This window comes from Onychostruthus taczanowskii, unplaced genomic scaffold (assembly GCF_017590055.1).
Source record: "Onychostruthus taczanowskii isolate IOZ18803 unplaced genomic scaffold, ASM1759005v1 scaffold46, whole genome shotgun sequence".
In the NCBI taxonomy this organism is placed as follows: Eukaryota; Metazoa; Chordata; class Aves; order Passeriformes; family Passeridae; genus Onychostruthus; species Onychostruthus taczanowskii.
In genome coordinates this window covers 5672799-5692798 of record NW_024502125.1, presented here as the reverse complement: position 1 = coordinate 5692798, position 20000 = coordinate 5672799, and the positions used below count along the sequence as shown (strand labels likewise).

At 37.9% G+C, this 20000-nt stretch overlaps 1 protein-coding gene across 1 annotated transcript in view; it reads right to left on the bottom strand.

Moving 5' to 3' along the window:
- Positions 1-6779: 6779 nt before the first annotated feature.
- Positions 6780-20000, bottom strand: part of TBCA (tubulin folding cofactor A) — a 26475-nt gene continuing 13254 nt past the window's right edge. The window contains exons 2-4 of the mRNA XM_041414703.1: positions 17855-17960; positions 10617-10703; positions 6780-7922 (exon numbers count right to left, since the gene is read on the bottom strand). Coding sequence (XP_041270637.1) covers positions 7842-7922; positions 10617-10703; positions 17855-17960 — 274 coding nt within the window. The 3' untranslated portion in view covers positions 6780-7841. The remainder of the gene's footprint in view (positions 7923-10616; positions 10704-17854; positions 17961-20000) is intronic.

Below are 20000 nucleotides of genomic sequence, written 5' to 3'. Positions count from 1 at the left end.
AAGTCTCTGTGTGCAATGCTGATCTCTCTGAATGTTAAAAAAAGTTCTGTTTCCTTCTTAAACTGCATCATTTACAGCTAATGAAGCAGTGAGGGGGTGCAGGAGAGAGTCTATTGCAAGGGATGGTGACATGCTGGGGGAGGAAACCTCCTTGCAAATGGCCTTCCTTACTTTAGATGGCTCCCAGCTGTCACTGCTCTTCTCTCCTGTGCTGCCTGGTTTTTGCTCTGCAGGGAGAAAATTAGAGAGGCCGAGTTAAAATAGCCTGATACAGTCAGGATGAGTGTGTTCCTTTTTGAATTCAATGTTTGGAAACACTTGGATTGCTTATTGAGATTCCTAGTGGAAATAAGAGCTCAAGGCAGGCCAGTTTCCATGTAAGCGTTGGTTAAATTCTCTTACCTAGTTGTAGCTCAAAAGGCAGCTGAAAGATTGAATGTTTTGTCTTGTAATATCTTTATAAGTGTTTCTATCCTGGATTGCAAAGAATGTTATACTTTGTGATCATCTTGCCATGGTTCTATTTTCAGCACAGTGTATGTGGTTTTGAACAGCTTTGGGTTTCAGAAGGCAGCGTGATTCTCTCTTTGGCTTGAGGTATGTGTTTGGATTCATCTTCAGCCTGTAGTCCAAGACTTGTGCATCCAGAGTTAGCCTAACTACCAGGCAACAGACACTTCAGCTCATTCCTCTTCATCCTGCCCTCTCCTGTCCACCTGGGCAGTTAATCAGCTTTACCACCACTCACAACCTGGGTTCTAGTGCAGAAGACTTTAAAAAACAGCTGGAGATTTCAAGTACCTTTCATGTGTTAATCTTGCAATGTGTGTGATTTTTCTCTTGTAAGGGAGTAATTGCTTCTGCTTGGTTAACAGTATTAACTACCTGTATTATACTGGCATAATCCTGAGATGATTAATTTCTGTGCTTAAAACTGTTAAAAACTCCTGAAGCTTGTGTGTAAAGTTCAGGTTACGCTTCAGTGTAGTTTGTTCACTTATACCAGAAGACAGAAGTATGAAAATGAAATAATCACGACATCACCACTGGGAGAACAAACTTGAAACACTTAGGTTTTTGTGGGAGTGTTTTGGAATTTTTTTTGGTGTGGAAAAGTGAAGTAAGGGTTGGAGAGATGAATTAATTTTCTGAATAACAACAAAATGAAACTGCAGTGCTATTGGTAACCTGTCCTTGTAATAGTGGTCTACTACTCTGCCTAGTAATCTAAGACAAGGTATAGTTTATCTCTCTGGCTAGTCAAGCATCTGCACAGTGTGGGTTTTCCTTTTGCCTGCAGACCTGTAGATCATGCTCTACATTCTCCTGTTTGATCTTCCTGAAGGAGATATAAACTGGGAAGTGAATTGTCTATTTCTGAAGGAACTCTATGTGAAGAGTAACGTATCTCTTTAACATTAAGCCAGCTATGAAGTGCTTTTAATCATGGTCAGCTGATGATGTAATTTTTGAGTAAAGTTTGGTATTTGGATGTCTAAATAGGGTATTGGTCTAGTTCCAATTGAGATTTTTATTAAATGTTATTTGGACCCTTTCTGAAAGGTGCTGCATTTGGTGCAGAAGGGACTGGAATCTTCTGTTTATCCACAGAATGTTCAGTGTTGAAAAAATTTCACCATTCTTACCTTGATCTTCATTTCTGTGAAGTGTTGTGATGTTGCTCTGACAGCAGTCCTCTTAATGGTAAGTTTAATGAAAGGAAAGTATTTTCCATGTCAGCTCAGATCTAGGCTCCTTTGAAAGGGCTAGTATTGAGGATGTGGGTTCTGCCCTCTTGCCCTGGCACATTGAAGACCTACTATGATGGCTTTTTAGGTCTGTCTTTCTAAAAGCTCAATGATATTCAGAAATGGACAAGATTCACCAGCTCACTTTGTGTAGGCTGGTGAACAGTGTAGAGGTATTGTTGCTAATTACCAATCTAAAATTGGTTTGCCCAAGTAATCTGAGGTTTGGTGTGTAATCTTAGTTTTGGTGTAAAAATTGCTTCATCTTCATCACTTCAAAAGCTTTTCTTTCCTCCCCACTGGCTCCATATACTGTGTCTGAGGATACATGTAGAATTTCAGATGTCTTCTGAATGGATTCTCATGAGTCCATAGTAGCCAGAAATTGCCAATTGACTCAATATTTGTTGAATCGGTAGGCAGCACTCCAAAAATAGCAAACAGAATGAGAGTTTATTACGGGCATGTTAAAAAACAAATGGTTTCAAAAGTTCACTATATAGTAGTTGTATATTTTTATATCTCTCTTTAAAACTTTAGTTTCAGTTAGAACCTTCTTAATTTAAAAAAGTATAAAACCTAAGTTTACAGCTGTTTAATTTGCTTAACAAAGAATGTTTAGTTCATTGCATTTCCCCCCCCCCCCCCCCCCCCCCACTGTTAAAAAGGCAGTCTCCTCCCTTGTGCTGGTTAGATTTCTTACAGCAATTTTGTTTTAATGTGACAAGTGGTATTTGATGCATTCATGGAGGTGATGTGCATCAGTAGGCAGTGGCCATGACAAAATCTTTGAGGAAGGAAGCTTCTTAATGCACTGGTTTCTCTGACACAACTTCCTAGTCAAGGAATTACATCAAGGATTACAGTTATACTTGTTGTTATACTTGTCTTCCTTTGAGTTTTGGCTACTTGTTTTTTGTTCCCCACATATCCCCCAGCTCAAGCGTGAGAATACAGCTCCCTACTCACACCACAAAATGCAATGGAGTTTCCTTCATTTGGAAAAATGGCAGGAGTGTGAAGGGTGTATGTTTACCCTCAGGAAAACTGCAGTCCTGCTCAACTTGTTTTTTTCTGACTTTTGCTGACAGCAGGATGACTAGGGAAAAGACCGCTTGGTCAGGTCTGGTATCAGGAGCTGTTCTGGCTTCTTACAAATCCTGTGATGTCTGGGTGTTAAGTGTTCAAACCTTCCTTTTACAGGTGAAGCATCGGTTCAGTTCGGTGTCTAGGTATTGTGTAAATGATCTGAGAAAATAAAACATATCTCATTAGTCCTTTTATGGAGGCACTGATTTTTACACTTCATAAAATGTGAAGTTTATCTTCTGTGTTGAAAACAGAAGACAAGCTAAATCTGATCAATTGGTTTTGAAAGATACTCTATTCATTTACAAATGAAGTATTTTTTACTCATTTTTAACCTGCTCCTTTAGAAATGTGTAGAAGCTGTAACAGAGCAGAAAGCTGAGTCACTAAAAGCATCCAGAGGAATTTAATTTTATTTTCATCAACTAATCTACCCACTCATATCTATCTGTGTAAACTAATTACTTTTTTAATTAGGTAGCCTTTTTGATTGCTTATGGAGAGCTGTGGTGAAATTTACTGCTAATTATGCAGGGGCAGAAGGAGGCCTCTGGATTGTTAGGAAAGATGAGAAAATTTTATTTCCTTTTGTTGAAATGGAGAGCAAGTAGTAATTGATACATAAATAATGTGCTTATTTTTCCAATTTCAACCTATTCAGCCTCTGTTAACCTTATTAATTGAGGCTCTTTCTGTAGGTTACTGGGTTTCCTCCATCTAATGTAACATCCACAGTAACTTCAGAACAGTAAGAAAACAAAACTGTTGTTGAAGTTTTTCTGCTTTCTTTTAAAGGTAATGTTAATGTTGAGCTGTTCTAGAGTGGTGATGTTTGCCCTGAAATGCTGGCTGCTGAGATGTGCTAGCCAGCAGTGTGCACAGTTCAAGAGCTGATTTTTTTCACTGTGGTTGAATTTGTATTCAGAAAACGGGAAGGTGGCAATTACACATCCCTTTTGCCATCACCTTTGAAGTCCTAAGCCCGTAATTTGGATTTATCGTGAACCCTCTGTTATATGTAGTAATAGAGCATAGCCAAGACTGCACATGGAAGAGAACCCAGAAGTGGTTCTCCTTTGTATTTTCTATTCAGTGTCCTTAGAAATGGGTTCCCCGAGAGATCAGATGGGAGAAGGTTTGTTAAGATGGTTAGGCCATAGACAAAACATCTTCTTCTCCTTTCCCTCAGCTTGTAGTCCTGCTTTGCATCTGTGTGAACAGTGAGACTTTAACTAAATTTGCTACTTCTCTTGCAGTTTTTTCCAGCAGGGCCCACAGTTCACTTCTTAGCTGGCAAGTTCCATCCTTCTGATTTCAGCTACACTTCAAACTTGCTTCCTGTCTTTGCCCTGAATGAGCTCATTTGTGCACAAATTAACACATAAAATAAAAAGACAAGTGGGAACCTGAAGTATTTTTGACATTGTGTGTGTTTGATGAGTGTTCAGAAACGTGAATAGGAAGTGGAAAGTCAGAAAAAATTAGTTCATCTGGTCCTTGCATTAAGGAAGACCATTTTCACCTTCTTTGAGTCCCCTGTGTTGTAACGTGAAGTGCAACATCTGAAAAGTCAGTAGGCATCACTGAATTGTCTCCTTTGAGGGGACTCTTGGGATCTCCTCTGTGCTGTATTCAAAGCTGTTAATTTCAGCTGTGTAACAACTTTATTGTATTTTTGATTGAGGAGGTAAGTGTTGTTTAGAAAGGATGAATGCTCATCCACATTCTTATGCTTTTCCCTCATGTGTAAATATGAGTCAGGATCAGTGGTCTATGTGTCATGAGTGACTGAGCTGCCTGGTCAAGAGAAGACCTCTAGGAAGGCAGCTCCAAAAGCCTCCACAGGCAGTCTTTCAGAGCTTCATTTGTCTTAGTTGTTTCCTAAGGAAGGAACCTGTCCAATGTTTTTTCCCTTTCATTGTAATGCAAGCTCATCATCTTACTCTGTCTGCCAAGAAGTTATTTTCCTCTGTAATTCTGTTTGTGCTTGAAGATTATTACCACTGCTACCCTCAATGTTTTCCAGGCTAAAATGTCTGAATTTGTTCCTTCTTTTGCACTGACCATTTTTCAGTCTTTTTAGTAGTTTTCACGGTTTTCCTCTGAATCCTTATTTGTTCATCCCTTTTAGTTGCAGCTTCTAGCTGCAATAATGCTTCTAGACAAAACCCTTCTAGTAAGAAGGGGAGTGTAAAGGTTGTTGCCCATGTCTTATGAGCTAAACTAATGTTTTGCATGTAATAAACTAAATTTCTTCTGTATCTGTCAGAAATGGTGTCCAGCGTTTACTTTTTCCTATGTTGGTGCAGTAGAAAATTGCTGCTGCCATGTGGAAGTTTGATTTTCTTATTTAAATATGTCCTTACTAAAAGAAGTATTTTACATTTTCTCCAGCTTGTCAGGAACCTTTTGACTTCTGATATTGTCCTTGAAAATACTGAACACCCTTGTATCACCCACATATTAAATGCACACATTTGCTATTCTACTTCTTTCATCATACAGGTCTGTTGAAGATCACCTTTTTGGGGTGATCAGACCATCCAATTTTAGTAGTAAATTCTTGGTGATTGCCCAGTCTTAAGAAGCTGTGCAGCCACCTGTCATATTAATATGGCAATTCTGAGGACCCCAGTCTATCAGGAGTAAGTGTGGCTCAATTACTGAGCATCTTCCTTGTTCTGTACCTCTTGAGTTAGACCAAGGACTTGAAGTCTGTCCCCCACCCCTCATGCCCCAAACATTAGAATGCAGATTGACTGCAGGTCTGTTGAAAGGTTTCACCAGAGAGGGGGAAAGTGGGTTGCCAAAGGGGGATGTTGTTATAGGGAAATAGAACAGCCCTGAGTGGTTTAGGCTTTTTGTGGATTTCACCCAAAATACTTGTGTACAATTAGCTCTTTCCTTCTCCTAAAGCATGTTGGCAGTCTGAAAAGATGCTTCAGAAGTTGGACAGTTCCAGAGGCATCTGGAGACAAAGTATTTTCAGGTGTGAACATACATACCTTGATTTTCATCAGGGGGGCTGGCTACTTCCTGTACTATAGAACATGCTCACTTTTAGAGAACTTAGTGGTAGGGCAGAGAATCATCCTGGTCCATGATGCAGTAGTAGGGAGCTAGGAAATGGCTTGGACAGAGACATACTAGGCAAACATGAGAAACCACTCACTCTAGAAACTACTGCACTAAGAAACTTTTCCTAAAGCTTGTGTGGTAGTTAAAGGCCATGTGACTTTTATTCTAAATGCCACCTTAAGCCATGTCACAATCCTACTTGCCTTCAGCCACTATAGGTCACACCTGTTTAGCTTTCATATGCATTTCTTGTGGTACTCAGCAACTACATATCATTTTTGTTTGGGCTTGTTTTCCAGAAGTGCGTATTCTTTCTTCTTCTGAAGAGAAATTTTTATTTTAAACCCTGCTTTACCCAGCAGACTTGGCATCTCCCTACACTTCCTTTTCAGCTCAGCATTTATTCACCATACTCCACTCAATGGCTGCAAGCACTCATGCTGCCATCTCTCAGCTGAGACACACATGATCCACTTGTGCACTCCAGCCACCTTTCCCAGTGAAGGTCATAGAAGAAACTGGGTGAAATGAGTATCCAAAGACAGATGTTTTCTTCAATAGCAGTTCATATGTGCTGTGACCCAGGCAGTGTCCGCTTGGCAGTTCCATGCCTAGAACGCAATGCTGGTAAGAAGATACGCATGTTCTCTTATGGAACTGCACTGTCAAAACAGGTTTCACCTCGTAGCCCTCTACGGGACTGGTCTGGGGTCACTTCAAAAGTAGATAATTCTGACTGATTCAATCAGCAGTCTTTTGGTGTTGATCCGTCAGAGCAGTGCTTAAGAGTGATGGAGAAGTAGACATCACTCTAAATGTGCTTAAGGTACATAAGTAAGTACTGAGACAGCAGTTTACTCAAACTCAGGCAAATTAACAAATAATTTTATTGAATATTCAATTGAGCACCACACAAAAGGTACACTGTGCTTTGTGTTGCCTTTAAGAAACATGCCAGAACACTTTCAAACTAGAAAAACTAATGTAAAAAGCTTTCTCGTTTATCAACAGAACCTACTATTTGCTTTAGAGAAGCTACTCTGAAAAAACCACAGCTTTTGTACATAATGTTTTAATGGTCTTCTGGGCAGACTAAGTGTTGTTCCCTTACCCATTAGTTCCCCTTAGCTCTCTTTCATGTCCTGGGGGTTTGAACTGTGTTCAAAAAAAGTATCATTTAGGCCAAAGTGCTTTCAAGAAAAGCATTCAGTCCAGAACTCTTATTAGCAGATGCAACTCACAATATACTAGTCACCTGCTATATCCTGTTTCCTGAAAAGTAGAAGAATTTTGATGCATGGAATTTGTATGAATTGGGCTCAACTCAATGCCATGCACATTGAGCAAGATCTGGAGTCAGCTCTTGTCTTGGACTCAAAGATAAACAAGGAATACATACTTGATAAAACTACAGGAAAATTGCGCCACAGAAAGGTAGGTGACTGGGAAGGGTTATTTGGTCTGCCTTCTCTTTCAGTATAGATTTTTATGCTATAATGTATTTTATTTCAAATATAAGGTGCTTCTAAAGCCCATGTCGGGTCTGGAACTAGATGGAACCTTTCCAACCCAAACTATTCTATAATGCTATTTCATTTTAAAGTATTTACTGGTCCCTGACATAGCCAAACTTTGTTTCTTAGCCTGAACTGTTCAGATTTAAGTTCTCTATATTAACTATTACACTTTAAATGGGCTTTACTTTTCTTTTTTTTTTAATTGAGGTGAACTGGAAATATATTTTGCCTGAATATGGAACACACAAATGTTTCAGAATATTCTTTATTTGATGCACCTTGCAGTTAGAGAAAGCTCAGTTGCATAAAGGGAATTTTAGCAAGTCAACAATAGTAGTAGAGCCATAGTCAAATGAAACTGTGGAATGGACCCCGTGCTAATGCATATAAAGAGAGAACTGGAAAACAGCTAGGCTTCCAGCTTCACTGACTCCAGTATGGAACGTGCTTCTTTATATTCTTCAGCTTCTTCCAATTCTTTTTCATTTTCCTGTAATCAAAAGCAACATTTTTGAGTACTCTGAAAATAACTGTTGTGGTATTAAATTTAAGAAGGTAAAAAACTGCTAACAAATAAGGAGAAGGCTGAGGTACTAGGCAATATTTCTGTCTTACTGGCAGCATCTTCCTACACCTCTCAAGTGGATGGACTACGAAATAGGGGCTGGGAGATCCAAGTCCCTCCCACTCTAAGTAAAGATCAGGTTCATGACAACCTGAGGAACCTGAATGCACCTAAGTCTATGGCACGTGACAAGATACTTCCCAGAGTCCTGAAGGAACTGCCTGATGCAGTTGCCATGCTCCTCTCCATGACATTTAAAAACTCATGGTAATCAGGTGAAGTCCTTAAAGACTGCAAAAAGGAATTATCATTGTGGACTATATGGAGCATCCTTCTCTCTAAATTGAAGGGAGGTTGATTTGATGGGTGGACTCTTCACTTGATAAGGAATTGGTTGGATGGTCACAGCCAGAGAACTGGTCAATGACTCAATGTTTGGATGGAGATCAGCGACCAGTGGTGTCCTTTAGGGCTCTGTATGGTGACCAGTTATTTAATATCTTCATTAATGACATAGAAAGTAAGATCCATAAATGTGCAGATAACACCAAGCTGAGTAGCTCAGCTGATCAACTGAGAAATAGGATGCCATCCAGAGGAACCTGGACAAGCTTGAGAAGTGGGCCCATAGAAAAACTCATGTGTTTTAACAAGCCCATTGTGCAAGGTGCTGCACCTGGATCACAGCTACCCTGGCACCAGCACAGGCTGGGGATGGGCAGATCACAGCAGCCCTGCCCAGAAGGACTTGGTGGTGCTGGTGGCTGAGAGGCTGGACATGACCCAGCCATGGGCACTGCCAGCCCAGAGAGCCACACGTGTCCTGGGCTGCATCCAGAGCAGTGTGGGCAGCAGGGCCAGGGAGGGGATTCTGCCCCTCTGCTCTGCTCTGCTGAGACCCCACCTGCAGGGCTGCAGCAGCTCTGGGGCCCAGCACAGGAAGGACATGGACCTGCTGGAGGGAGTCCAGAGGAGGCCACAAAGACCATCAGAGGGATGGAGCACCTTCTTTTTTGGACAGGCTGAAAGCTGGGTTTGTAAAGCCTGGGGAAGAGAGAAAGCTCGGGGCAGCCCTCACAACAGCCTTTCAGTACCTAATGGGGGCCTACAAGAAAGACAGGGACAGACTTTTTAGTAGGGCCTCTTGTGACAGGACAAACAGTGATGGTTTTAAACTAAAAAAGAATAGATTCAGACTAGACAAAAAGAAGTTTTTTTACAGTGGAGGGTGGTCAAGAACTGGGCCAGGCTGCCCAAAGAGGTGGTAGGTGTCACATCCATGTAAATATTCAGTGTCAGGCTGGATGGGGCTCTAAGCAACCTGATGTAGTTGAAGATCTTCCTGGTCATTGCAAGGAAGTTGGAACAGATTATCTTTGAAGGTTCATTCCAACCCAAACTATAGTATGAAATGAGCACTATATAATTTTTGAAAACACATATTCTATATTACTCAAAGCACAGGTAAATTCTTTTGTCCTGCTTAAGGTCCCAGATAATGGCTGTTATGTGCAAGTGGATTTGACCTATGCATACCTTTATGTCATAGTGTTGAATATCTAAAACCAAGGGAAAAGTAAGAACAAACTTTAGATCAAGAGTACTCTTAGAAAAATGCTTAAGTAGATTGACAACTGAAAAACATACTAGGATACAGTACATTTTAATAAATGCATTGAAGGTGAGCTAAGCACAGAAAGCAACACATCAAGACTTCCAAATTCTTAACAGCAATAGTAACTGTCCCCATTCCTTGTTTTAGATTTGTATACTATGAATCAATAGCGCCATTTCTGCATGCCACTGAAATTTAGACTAGTTCAGTAACTAGTTGAATGACAAAAAGACCCTAAATCCTGCCAGGTACTGAGCATTTATTTTGACAAACAGTAGAGGCAGACTTACTGAGATCAGGACACCTTGACTTTTTCATTAAAAAAGTATTTGCATTTTAGCCATCACTATATCTGGGACATAATTTAGGATGTATATTTTTAGCCTCACAATACCACTTATTGTGTACCAACATGTGTAGCTGAATTCTTGATGAGAAGGCAGCTTTTAAAATAAGCACTATCATCTCCAAACATAGTATAAGTTCAGTGAATATATTTGTACAACATAGTCTTTATTCCTAAAGGTATTTTTATCTTAAAAAGCAGGGCAGTACTGCTCCGTTCACTATTAGAACATAAGTAATACTCAACAAGGACTCCTCTGACTTGTCCATAGCCTAATAAGAGTAGTAACCAAAGTACTTGACAATTTCAGTTCCCTAAAAGCATATTATATACATTTATACTATCTATAAAACCTAAAGTAGGTGAACTGATTTTTCTGATGAGGGAACTAGCACAGGAGTTCTGAGTCCATTTTCACAGTCTGGGATATGTGTATGTTAGTGTACATTACATTAAGGACAGCTTCTAACACACACAGTCTCCACAGACTGAAGACCAAGTCTGCAAAGACTGCTATCTAAAGCAAAATACTGGTATCTTATAGGATGCTGGTCTTGGGACCTACAGAAAATTCTTTAATCCAGTTTTTATTTGCTGCAGTTGTTTATCCAGGAACTGCAGCACTTCTTCATCAGTTGGGGTAAGATGCAATACTCACTAGTAGCTGAGTAAGCTCTGCATGTGCAACTTCTAGTCTGCGTTGGCAGTCTGGAATCATCATTCGTGACTCTTGTAAGATCTCGATCTGTGAAAACCAAAAGACAATGAAATTAGAATATGTTCCAGATAGAAACATTATCTTGTAGGATAAGTTTTTACTCTGAAAAATCAGCAATCTAGTCATTATCTAGGAACTTTAGAACAGCTGTAGGTATCTTCTGAATAGGTTTCTTTTCTTAAAAGACATTCACTTAGCATAATTGCTTAAAACTCCATTAATTTACAGCACATTTCCATTTACTCTATGCTTAACTGAATATCAAGTAATAATTGCAAGGCAATATTCAGAATAATCTTTCCCTTAGCCAAAAAGTACAGCTTAGTAAGGTTTTCAGCATTTGTTAAAAAGTCTATTTAGAACAAACTTTCTCCTGCTGTCATGAAGCAGCTTCATCCAAAAGGGGATCAGCTGGTTATATAAATATCTCCTGCATCTTTTGGGTAATAAAGAAAAAGAATGTTCAGATAATACCCCATAGAGATAATTACTGCATGAAAAAAGTTATTGAGTTATTGATCACATTGTGTGCAGACTGCAGGAGGCTCTGACTGAAAGACAAAGGTAAAGAAAAATGAAAAGCAAAGACCAGCAGGCTCATATTTTTGATGCTTATCATGCATAAAAAGTTATTACATATCCTTGTGCTTCATTTTGGGAGAAAGATTATTCTCACCATGCACTTTGAACAAAATTACTAAACTGGCACCCCACTGAATCTGAAAATCCTGCCACCTCCTAAAGAAAACAACGTCAGTTTTAAGAAAGGGAACATTTATTTCATGGAGCATTTCTGGATCTGAACACCAAACACCAAGAAGAAAAAATGTGCAGAGTTGTTCAGTAATGTTAAATCTATTTAGAAATTAAAATCTGTTAGATATTTAGATATGAAACATCTCTGTTCAGGATAACCTACAATAGAAAGCATTCCCTTTAAATGGCATTTTCTTTCTGTCATTCCTATGTTGTATTGTCCTTGTAGTATTAATGCTGCTGTACCAAAAGGTCATTGTAAAAGGGATGTTAAGCTGTAGCTAAGAATGGATTTAAGTATTCAGAAAGGCTTTGTGTAACAAGATATTATCAGCAAGTTTTTAAGTGTCATTTAGACCATTTGGTGTTGAGAGAAAAAACTTTAGTTTCTAATTCTACACTTTCATCAGTCAATGTAACAACCATAGAATGAGGTGTGCCATAAACTGCCATAAACATATGATACCTTTTGCTTTATATAGTAGAATACCTACAGGAGTGAGAATATCCAACAATTACTTCCTTGCGCCACACAGATATGAAATATTTGTGTGTTGTAAAGCTTGTTAAGCAGATAATATGAAATTAGTAACTTATTTGATATGTGCCACTAGATAAGCAATCTGGGAAGGCATGTAAATCTTGAATCTGTAAGCTATAGTCCTGCCTGCTCTACGAAATAAACAAATCCACCTAAATAATTCTATTTAAAACAACATTTGACTGATTTCCAAAGGGTTACCCAAGTTTTATTTATATGTGCCAATGGTGCAATGATGAATAAAAATGAGAAAGATGATAAATCCCAGAACTATATTCAGTAGGTGCAAACAGCTGGAGACTAGAACAGGAATTTTGTGGAGCCATTATGATTTAACTTCTGCATAAACCAACTTCTTTTCAAGTGATGCTGATAACCCCAGATAAGACTACTTAGTTTTATAAATATACATAGTAAAGTCAAAAGTTCAAACAATTATATAAGCCTTATGACTGGATTTTTACAAGTGTTTTTTCTTCAAATTCTATCAAAATTCTGCCCAACTTTCAGACGAACTGTAAGGGCAACAAGCACGACAGCCACTGAAAGTCCAATGCCAGGCACTGCAGCCATTTCCATCCCTGTGACGTGCACTGCAGCAACTCAAATTCCACTGACCAGACTAGAGCAATTTCAACACCAGCCAAAGACTATTGCTCAACCCCAGCCAGCAACTAAGTACCAGGCAGCAGCTCACCTGCTCCTGCCCCCAGCCTAGTGGGGAGACAATAACAGGAAGAAAAGGTAAACCTTGTGGGCTGATATAAGAACAATTTAGTAATTTTTAAAAATGAAGTAATGAGGGAGGGAGAGATATTAGTTTTATCAGCTACAAAAAACAGAAGCAGAGTATGTTGATTTGGGTTTTTTCCCAGCTGACCCACACCTAACCAAGAGATTTAGATCCAAAAATAATTTGAAAGCAACAAAAAAACCCACCAAAAAAAAAAAACCAAAAAAACAAAAAAACAAAAACCAAAAACAAAACAAAACAAAAAAAACCCAAACCAAAACAAAACCAAAAAAAACCACAAACACCCAAACAAACTCCGTAGGGCTCTCCTTGCTCTTAGAAGGACACCCTGCTATACTACTGGGTCACAGGGTATAATGGCAGTATTGTTTCACGTGACAAGAGTGGTGTTCTGAAGAGAAGAGGTGGGCTAAAAACCATGACAAATGTAAATGAGCCATATATCTACCAATTATATACACAAAAATGAATATATAGTATAGCTTTTAAATACTGTCACATAATCACTTGCCCGTTGTCTATTGCACAGATAATCCTAACAGTACGGATCTACTCAAAGATGGCAGAGGTAAGGAAAAGACATGCAGATAATTCTTTGCTAAAACAAGTGCTACTGGTTTGAACTACTGTTCCTCAAAAAGTCTGTAAAGCACTTGGAATCCACTAATTAATTACAGCCATATCTAGTGGCAGGACAGGGACTAAAAGAAAAAAAAAATTAATCTCTAAGTATTACAAACACCAAAGATTCCAAAATTTAGTAATCCCACTAAGTAAGATTAGTAGCATGCAATAAATAATCATGCTAAGGCTACTGGTAGGCTAATCCATATTTTTAACTTAAGTCCACACCACTGCAGTACTTCTCATCTCAGCAGTATCAAGGAGTAGTATCAAGGTACTGGGCCTTGGTAATATCAATGTACTTGGCCAAGATTGTGGCGTAGGGATCTATGGAGTAGTACAGCATAGAAAATGTACAAAGAAGCTGGGCACAGGGATGGCAGGAACTCAAAGCAGATACAGAATTAAGGTGAATTTGGACATGAAAAAACCGCATAAATGCACACACAAATTGTAGGAAACACAATTTTATGAGTTCTACTTGCTTCCAGGACCAGAAGAAGCTTGAACTATCCACAAATACAAGATACAACAGCACACTTGCTGTAGGCAAGTTGCCAAATACATTTATCAAAAGACTCCTGAAGAACCTTGCAATAAAAACTGGGGAACACTGTTTTGTTTCTACAGTGCTTAAGTGCTTCAAGAAATGGCCATGTGTCAACAACAAACTACCTACCACTTCTAGTATGAAAACTGATGGAAGAGGAGAAAACGCTCTAGATGTAATACCTTGGTATTTCAAGTAAGTTTTCCTTGCAGCTCCTCTCAGGTAAGATCTAATCCTGTTTCATCTAAAGCAGATCACTTTAGGACATTAAAGACATGAAGTCTGGAATCCAAAAGATGCTTCTATCTGCCTAGATAAGAAGGAAAACACTCTTTGGAAAACAGAAGGGGGAAAGGAGTATCACAAGAATGCTTTTTCATAATTTTGTTTCTTTCATAAAGTTTGCATCTTTAATACCAGGTCTGTGTTAGGGATACTGTATTGTACTTGGTCCAGAGAATTCCAAGTTGCTGGCTTTTCAGTCAACAAACTGTACTTTTGTTAAGGATTCTGTCAAAATACATAAGGAGAAGCATTAGGTCCTCACTTGCATTTCCACTGCCACTTTACCAAGCATCTAGAGCTAGAATTCATATTATTAAACAGAGATCATCTATTCTTAGGGAGCAGAAAAAGTACTTATGCAAATAACGAGACTTATGTAAAACTCCACATTTAATCTAATCTTACTCAATCTGTGAGAAGAAAGAAACTTTGAACCAATCAGGTGGGGTGTTGGAAAGAGCTAAGAATGTAAAAAGCCAACTAAACTAACCAGAATATTTCTTTGAAGCTAAACAGACATTTAAAAAGTTCTAGAACATTACAACCTTCCTTTCAGCAAGAAGTCCACCAATAACAAGATCAACAGCAAATTACCATCTTTCACATTATTTTCCAAAATAGTTCCCAAATGCATGTCTTTTTGGCTGTTTCAGAAGGCACTCTTTCACTCAACAAAGCAAGACAAATATTGCAGTTTTCACAAATACTGGAAAAAACCTGTGTATGAACAAGATGTACTTTATATACTCTTATGTACTTTTGACTCGTAGAGATTAAATTCTGTGTTAAATCCACTGGATTTTTAATTCATCTAGAAATGACATTACTCAAGAGGTAACTTGGAACTGCAGAATTACATTTAAAAAACTGAAAATTTACCAGTCACTTATCAGTAAAAATGCTGCCAGTTAGCAAAACCACCAGAATCTATCTACAACCCCAGAGAGAGGAAACACAGAGTAGATACCTTGCTTTCCCCCAGCTCAGAAGTCTCAAAATAAAAGCATGAGCTGTGAAAGGATGTTTATTTATATATGAACATCAACAACCACAGCAATACAGAAAACTACAGGTTTCTATCATTAGTCTGCACTCGAATGATACCGTGTGAAAATTCTCCATTAAAGTAGTATTATGAAGTACTGTGAAAAGTCTTCGTATATTGAGAATTGTTATAACTGAGTAGAAACTAAGACTTCATTAAGACAAATCCACAGGGAGTTAGAACTACACCACTTCTTGCTGCCCAGAGAAACTATAAGCACAATTTGCACCTGGTGGGATAAATCAGAAATATTTTAATATTTATTACCATATCAAAGTCTTCTTGCACACTACAATGGAATCTTCAGCATCTAACAGCATTGCAAGAAAACTCTTCTTTTTGTTTTTCTGGTATTGAACCTGCTCCTCATCAAGCAAGCCCTTCTGGACAGTTTAGGCAAGGGTTAGTGTGTAACAATTGCCAACCATCCCAGATGGTCACCGCCTCAGCTAGAGAAGACTTGAGTCCACTGGAACCACAAGTTGCCCCAATGCACAAAGAGTTAGGAGAAAAATACTGAATCAAACCCTATTGTTCTACAAAGGGACTGATCCCTCATTACAGACCAGACATACTGTAAAGACTACATATGCTGTAGGAATGATACTTTTCACTCTAAAATGAAATTTTCTGTATTCACTTTTGTATGTAAAACTGTATGTTCTGAGTTGTAACTAGAAAGCTAAATGAAAACAGTACTACGTCAAGAGAAAGTATTGCTTTTAAACTTTTCAATAATCCCTCCCAGAACTCTGGATTGATTTGTGAGTGTATATAAATACATAAATACACACACACACATATATATTTGATTTAGCCAAAACCTCAGCTAAACTAATAGTTAAACTATTCTCCTAGTCTCAAGTGACTGAATTTGTTCCCACCCCCTAAATGTTACTTTTCATTACCAAAATAAAGATTACAACTGTATTTTAAGAGTTGTGCACCCTAGAATGGAAACTAAGAGATTATTAACTAAAAGCAATTCTTAAAATGGGTAACTAGAGATATTTTTTCTGAAAAACATCTCATAGTCTTTACTGTATCCAAAATATTGTTCTGAGCAAACTCTCCTGGAAAGTTATATTTCAAAGAAACATAACTTTCTTTGAAATCTCCAAAATTTTAATAACCTAAAATATTAACTTCCAGAATGCAAAGTGCACTAAATAAACAAGAAGTGAAAACGTCATTGGAGAAACTGATTGCTTTCGAAGTGGATTGGGCAATTTTTGAATTAATCAAGACTGTTTTTTGTGAAGGCTTTTGTCATTGGAAAAAGACCTTCAAGTAGTAGGTAACAATTTCAGCAGAAGTTCACAGCCATCACTGTTTTTGACTTTCATGATCTCTTGCAGGTCACTGTGGAAATACCATGATACAGTCAAATAATCTGATGAATGGGCAATACTAAAAATATGAATTTAACTCATTAGTTCTTGTTAGCACCAGATCTTCAGAAAGGCTACTCTTTTGTAGATCTTCAAGTCTCAGTCTGGTGAGGCAGAAGACAGGTCTGCTCCATAAATACAAATCTTTATTTATATACAAATTCTTTATTTGTATTTCATTCCCATGGCATAATGAAAGCAAGGCAGGACATCGATATATGAACTGAAATATGAATTTACTAAAAAAAAGTTGATTTAACTTTTTCTAAAAGGGCTTTCTCCTATCTTTTGTTAATTTTGTATTTGAATTTTGTTTAACCTTTTCTTCCATTGTTTAAAAATAAAGACGGGATTCCAGAATCTTATGTTTATGACTATTAAGTGAAAATTATTTTAGTACAGTTTTGATTTCTGTGAAGATTTGAGAGAAAATACCTGGGAAATACTTGGACAAAAACATAATCAAAAGGTCACATAGTTAGTTGAAATAATATGAGTATCATAGTGAAACACAGACATTTCATTCTCTTCTGTAGAGAATAAACACCAATCTGCCAAACCCAAGTTCCTCTTGTGAGTAGGAATGTTATACTTTTTCTCCCAAAAGGGTATGTACCAACTGTCTACAACCACCACCCTTGTGGTAAACCTTCCAAGAAAAAATGTAATCATACTTAACAGTGACACTAAACCATACTCTTGAGCAGGCCAAAGTACAGCATGCCCCCTCCTAATCTATGACTTCACTACAAACTCCAGCAGCTCCACAGCTGCATACCCTGCAGCTCTCTGAGGTTTGTGATTTTACCAAAAGGATACTGGTATGCTCAGGAGCTGAAATGTTTCCCCTTCATATTAAGTATCGGGCATTCTCACTTTGCTGTAACATTTCCAGTTAGCAGCAAGCACTTGGTTTACCTACATCTACCCAGACCATGTATTCACTACAGGCTCTTCATATTTCCAAGAAAGATGGCCTCACACACAGTTAGTGAGTAACAGTCATCATGACATAAAGTACTAAGTAATCATATACATACATGTCAACTATAATCCTTGTAATTTAACACCTTAAAGACATTTTTATGGCTGATTTTTATGTCAGGATTTTAGTCTAATATTTATATAACATGAGTCTAGAAAAAAGTACAGGAGATTCCTCTATCTAAAGATTACTATGTTTAAATGAAAACAAATAAGGATTTTATAAAACAAGTTCTAGGATAGTTTACCTGCTTCTTAATTCCATAATCATCACATGCTTCAGCTTTCATTTTTTCAATCTTTTCTTCTTGCTGTTTTGCTTCTTTTTCATACATAATTTTTTCTTTTGCCAGCCTGCAATTAACAAGCAAGTGATTGTGTTAATCTCATTCTATTACAGCAAAAAGTTACATCAGTGAAAACAGCCCCCCACTCAAAAGTTACAGGCCTGGAAGATAATACACGGTTTTATAAAAAAAGGCATTTAACCACTGCAAAAAAACCCCTGTATCTAGGAAGTAATAAATTTAGCTATAATATAAAAAGAGTATTTTCTCCACTTATCTTGATGCTGGTTTGGCGGTCACAGACAAAATAACAGTTTCAGAACTTATATTCCAACAATTTTCTTTATTTTCTGTCTTTCAAAGGAAAAGGAATCCATGTTTTAATCATAATAATGGACCCATACTTGGGAGCAGGATGCTTTTTGCTAGTAAGCATAAATTCAAGAGTAATGTAAGTAGGTTTGAAGGTCAGAGAAATATTAAGCTAGTCTAATATGATGTCTTACTGTAACTATTACATTGCAATCCCATTATCAAACTTTAGTATTTGTTACTGCAATTTTGCTGTTGTATCTCCCACTTTATCACACGTATTCATTAGGTGTAAGTTAGATTACGCAATACTAGATATAAGCATCTTTCAGGATCTGAAAAATACTGGAACAATTTCTCGTCAGCTAGTTCAGGAGCAGAACAAACGCTGAGATACTACTGCAGTCCTGATATCACGCTGAAGAAAATCCTTCCCCAAACAAGGGTAAAATCAACCTGTATTAGATTGTTTGAAGATAATTTAACATCCAAAAGAACATAATCCAATTCAAGAAGCAAAGAATATATTATACAATGAAAAGAGAATAAATAAAGGTCTAGTAGAGAGCTTCATGACCGCATTAGTGCATCAGTGTAAATTAATTCATCATTTGTCACAGTTAAGTGCCCTACTAGGAGTGCTGAGAATGGAGAGAATGCTACTGGGGAGTCAAGAACCTCCGTGAACTGAACCTGCCACAAAAGCACCACTGCAGCTGCATGGCAAAAAAAATAATCCATTGAGAATATACTCATAATGCAACAGCTGGAACTCTCCCTGTTATTTACAAGAGTTTATTTGCTAAAATAGCCCTAAGCCATGGCTCCACAGCAGTCAGTCTAAGTTGGGCTGTAGCAACATGCACCTGAACTTGTGTCAGTCCTCATGGAGTCACACAACCAGAAAGGGCTGTCAGCCTCACAAAGCATCTTCAGCTGTGTGCAGAGCACACACTCTGGGTCAACAGGCTAGGCCATTTCCTACAAGCAAGCCAAGTACTAGTTTTGAGAAGTAGAACGGGAGAAAGACAAGAACCTAATTACTAATAATAAAGACACTAAATGAGTGGCTGTAATTCCAACTACTGGAACTAGTTCCAGTATTAGCATCAGTAAATATTGATTTAATAGAGGATGAGTTAATTGTTTGGTCAAGGTTACCTGATTTAATTCCAGACAGTATTAGTTACTTTGCTACTTTTAGGTTCTAAAAAAGTTAATTTTAATCAACCCGTGAGACAGATGACTTTTTCTGAATGAGAACAGCAAATTCCCTTGAGGAGCAAGGGAAGAGGTGTGATTGAACAACGTTTTTATGTGATTCACTTATTGAAATGTGTACCCCATTGGAACTAAAGGCAACTTATACTGCCAAACGAAAAATTTTAAATTATTTTAAATTTTAGCCAAACAAAAGGTTCAATGCATGTCATTACATTTTCACATTCACATCTCCTTCTATGCACACTAACTTTTGACTGTTCCCTCAAGTTTGCATACTTTCCTCAAACAGGAAAAGACTACACGTTCTCACCTAGTTCTGAACTTCTGCCTACCTTTCTCACATCTGCATACTCAAGAATTGCATCTGTATTTACTGACCTATTTCTGTAGTAGCTGTACATGTCACAAGAAGAACTTGAAATATTCTACTTTCAAAAAAAGATACACAAGAAATATGAAATATGAGAACATTTTCTGTGACAAATTTCCTACTGGACTTTGTTCAGTATTCAGCGTTATCTAAGTTAATGCTCTGCTTATCATTCGTAAGATTGGGATGCTGATACCTAAT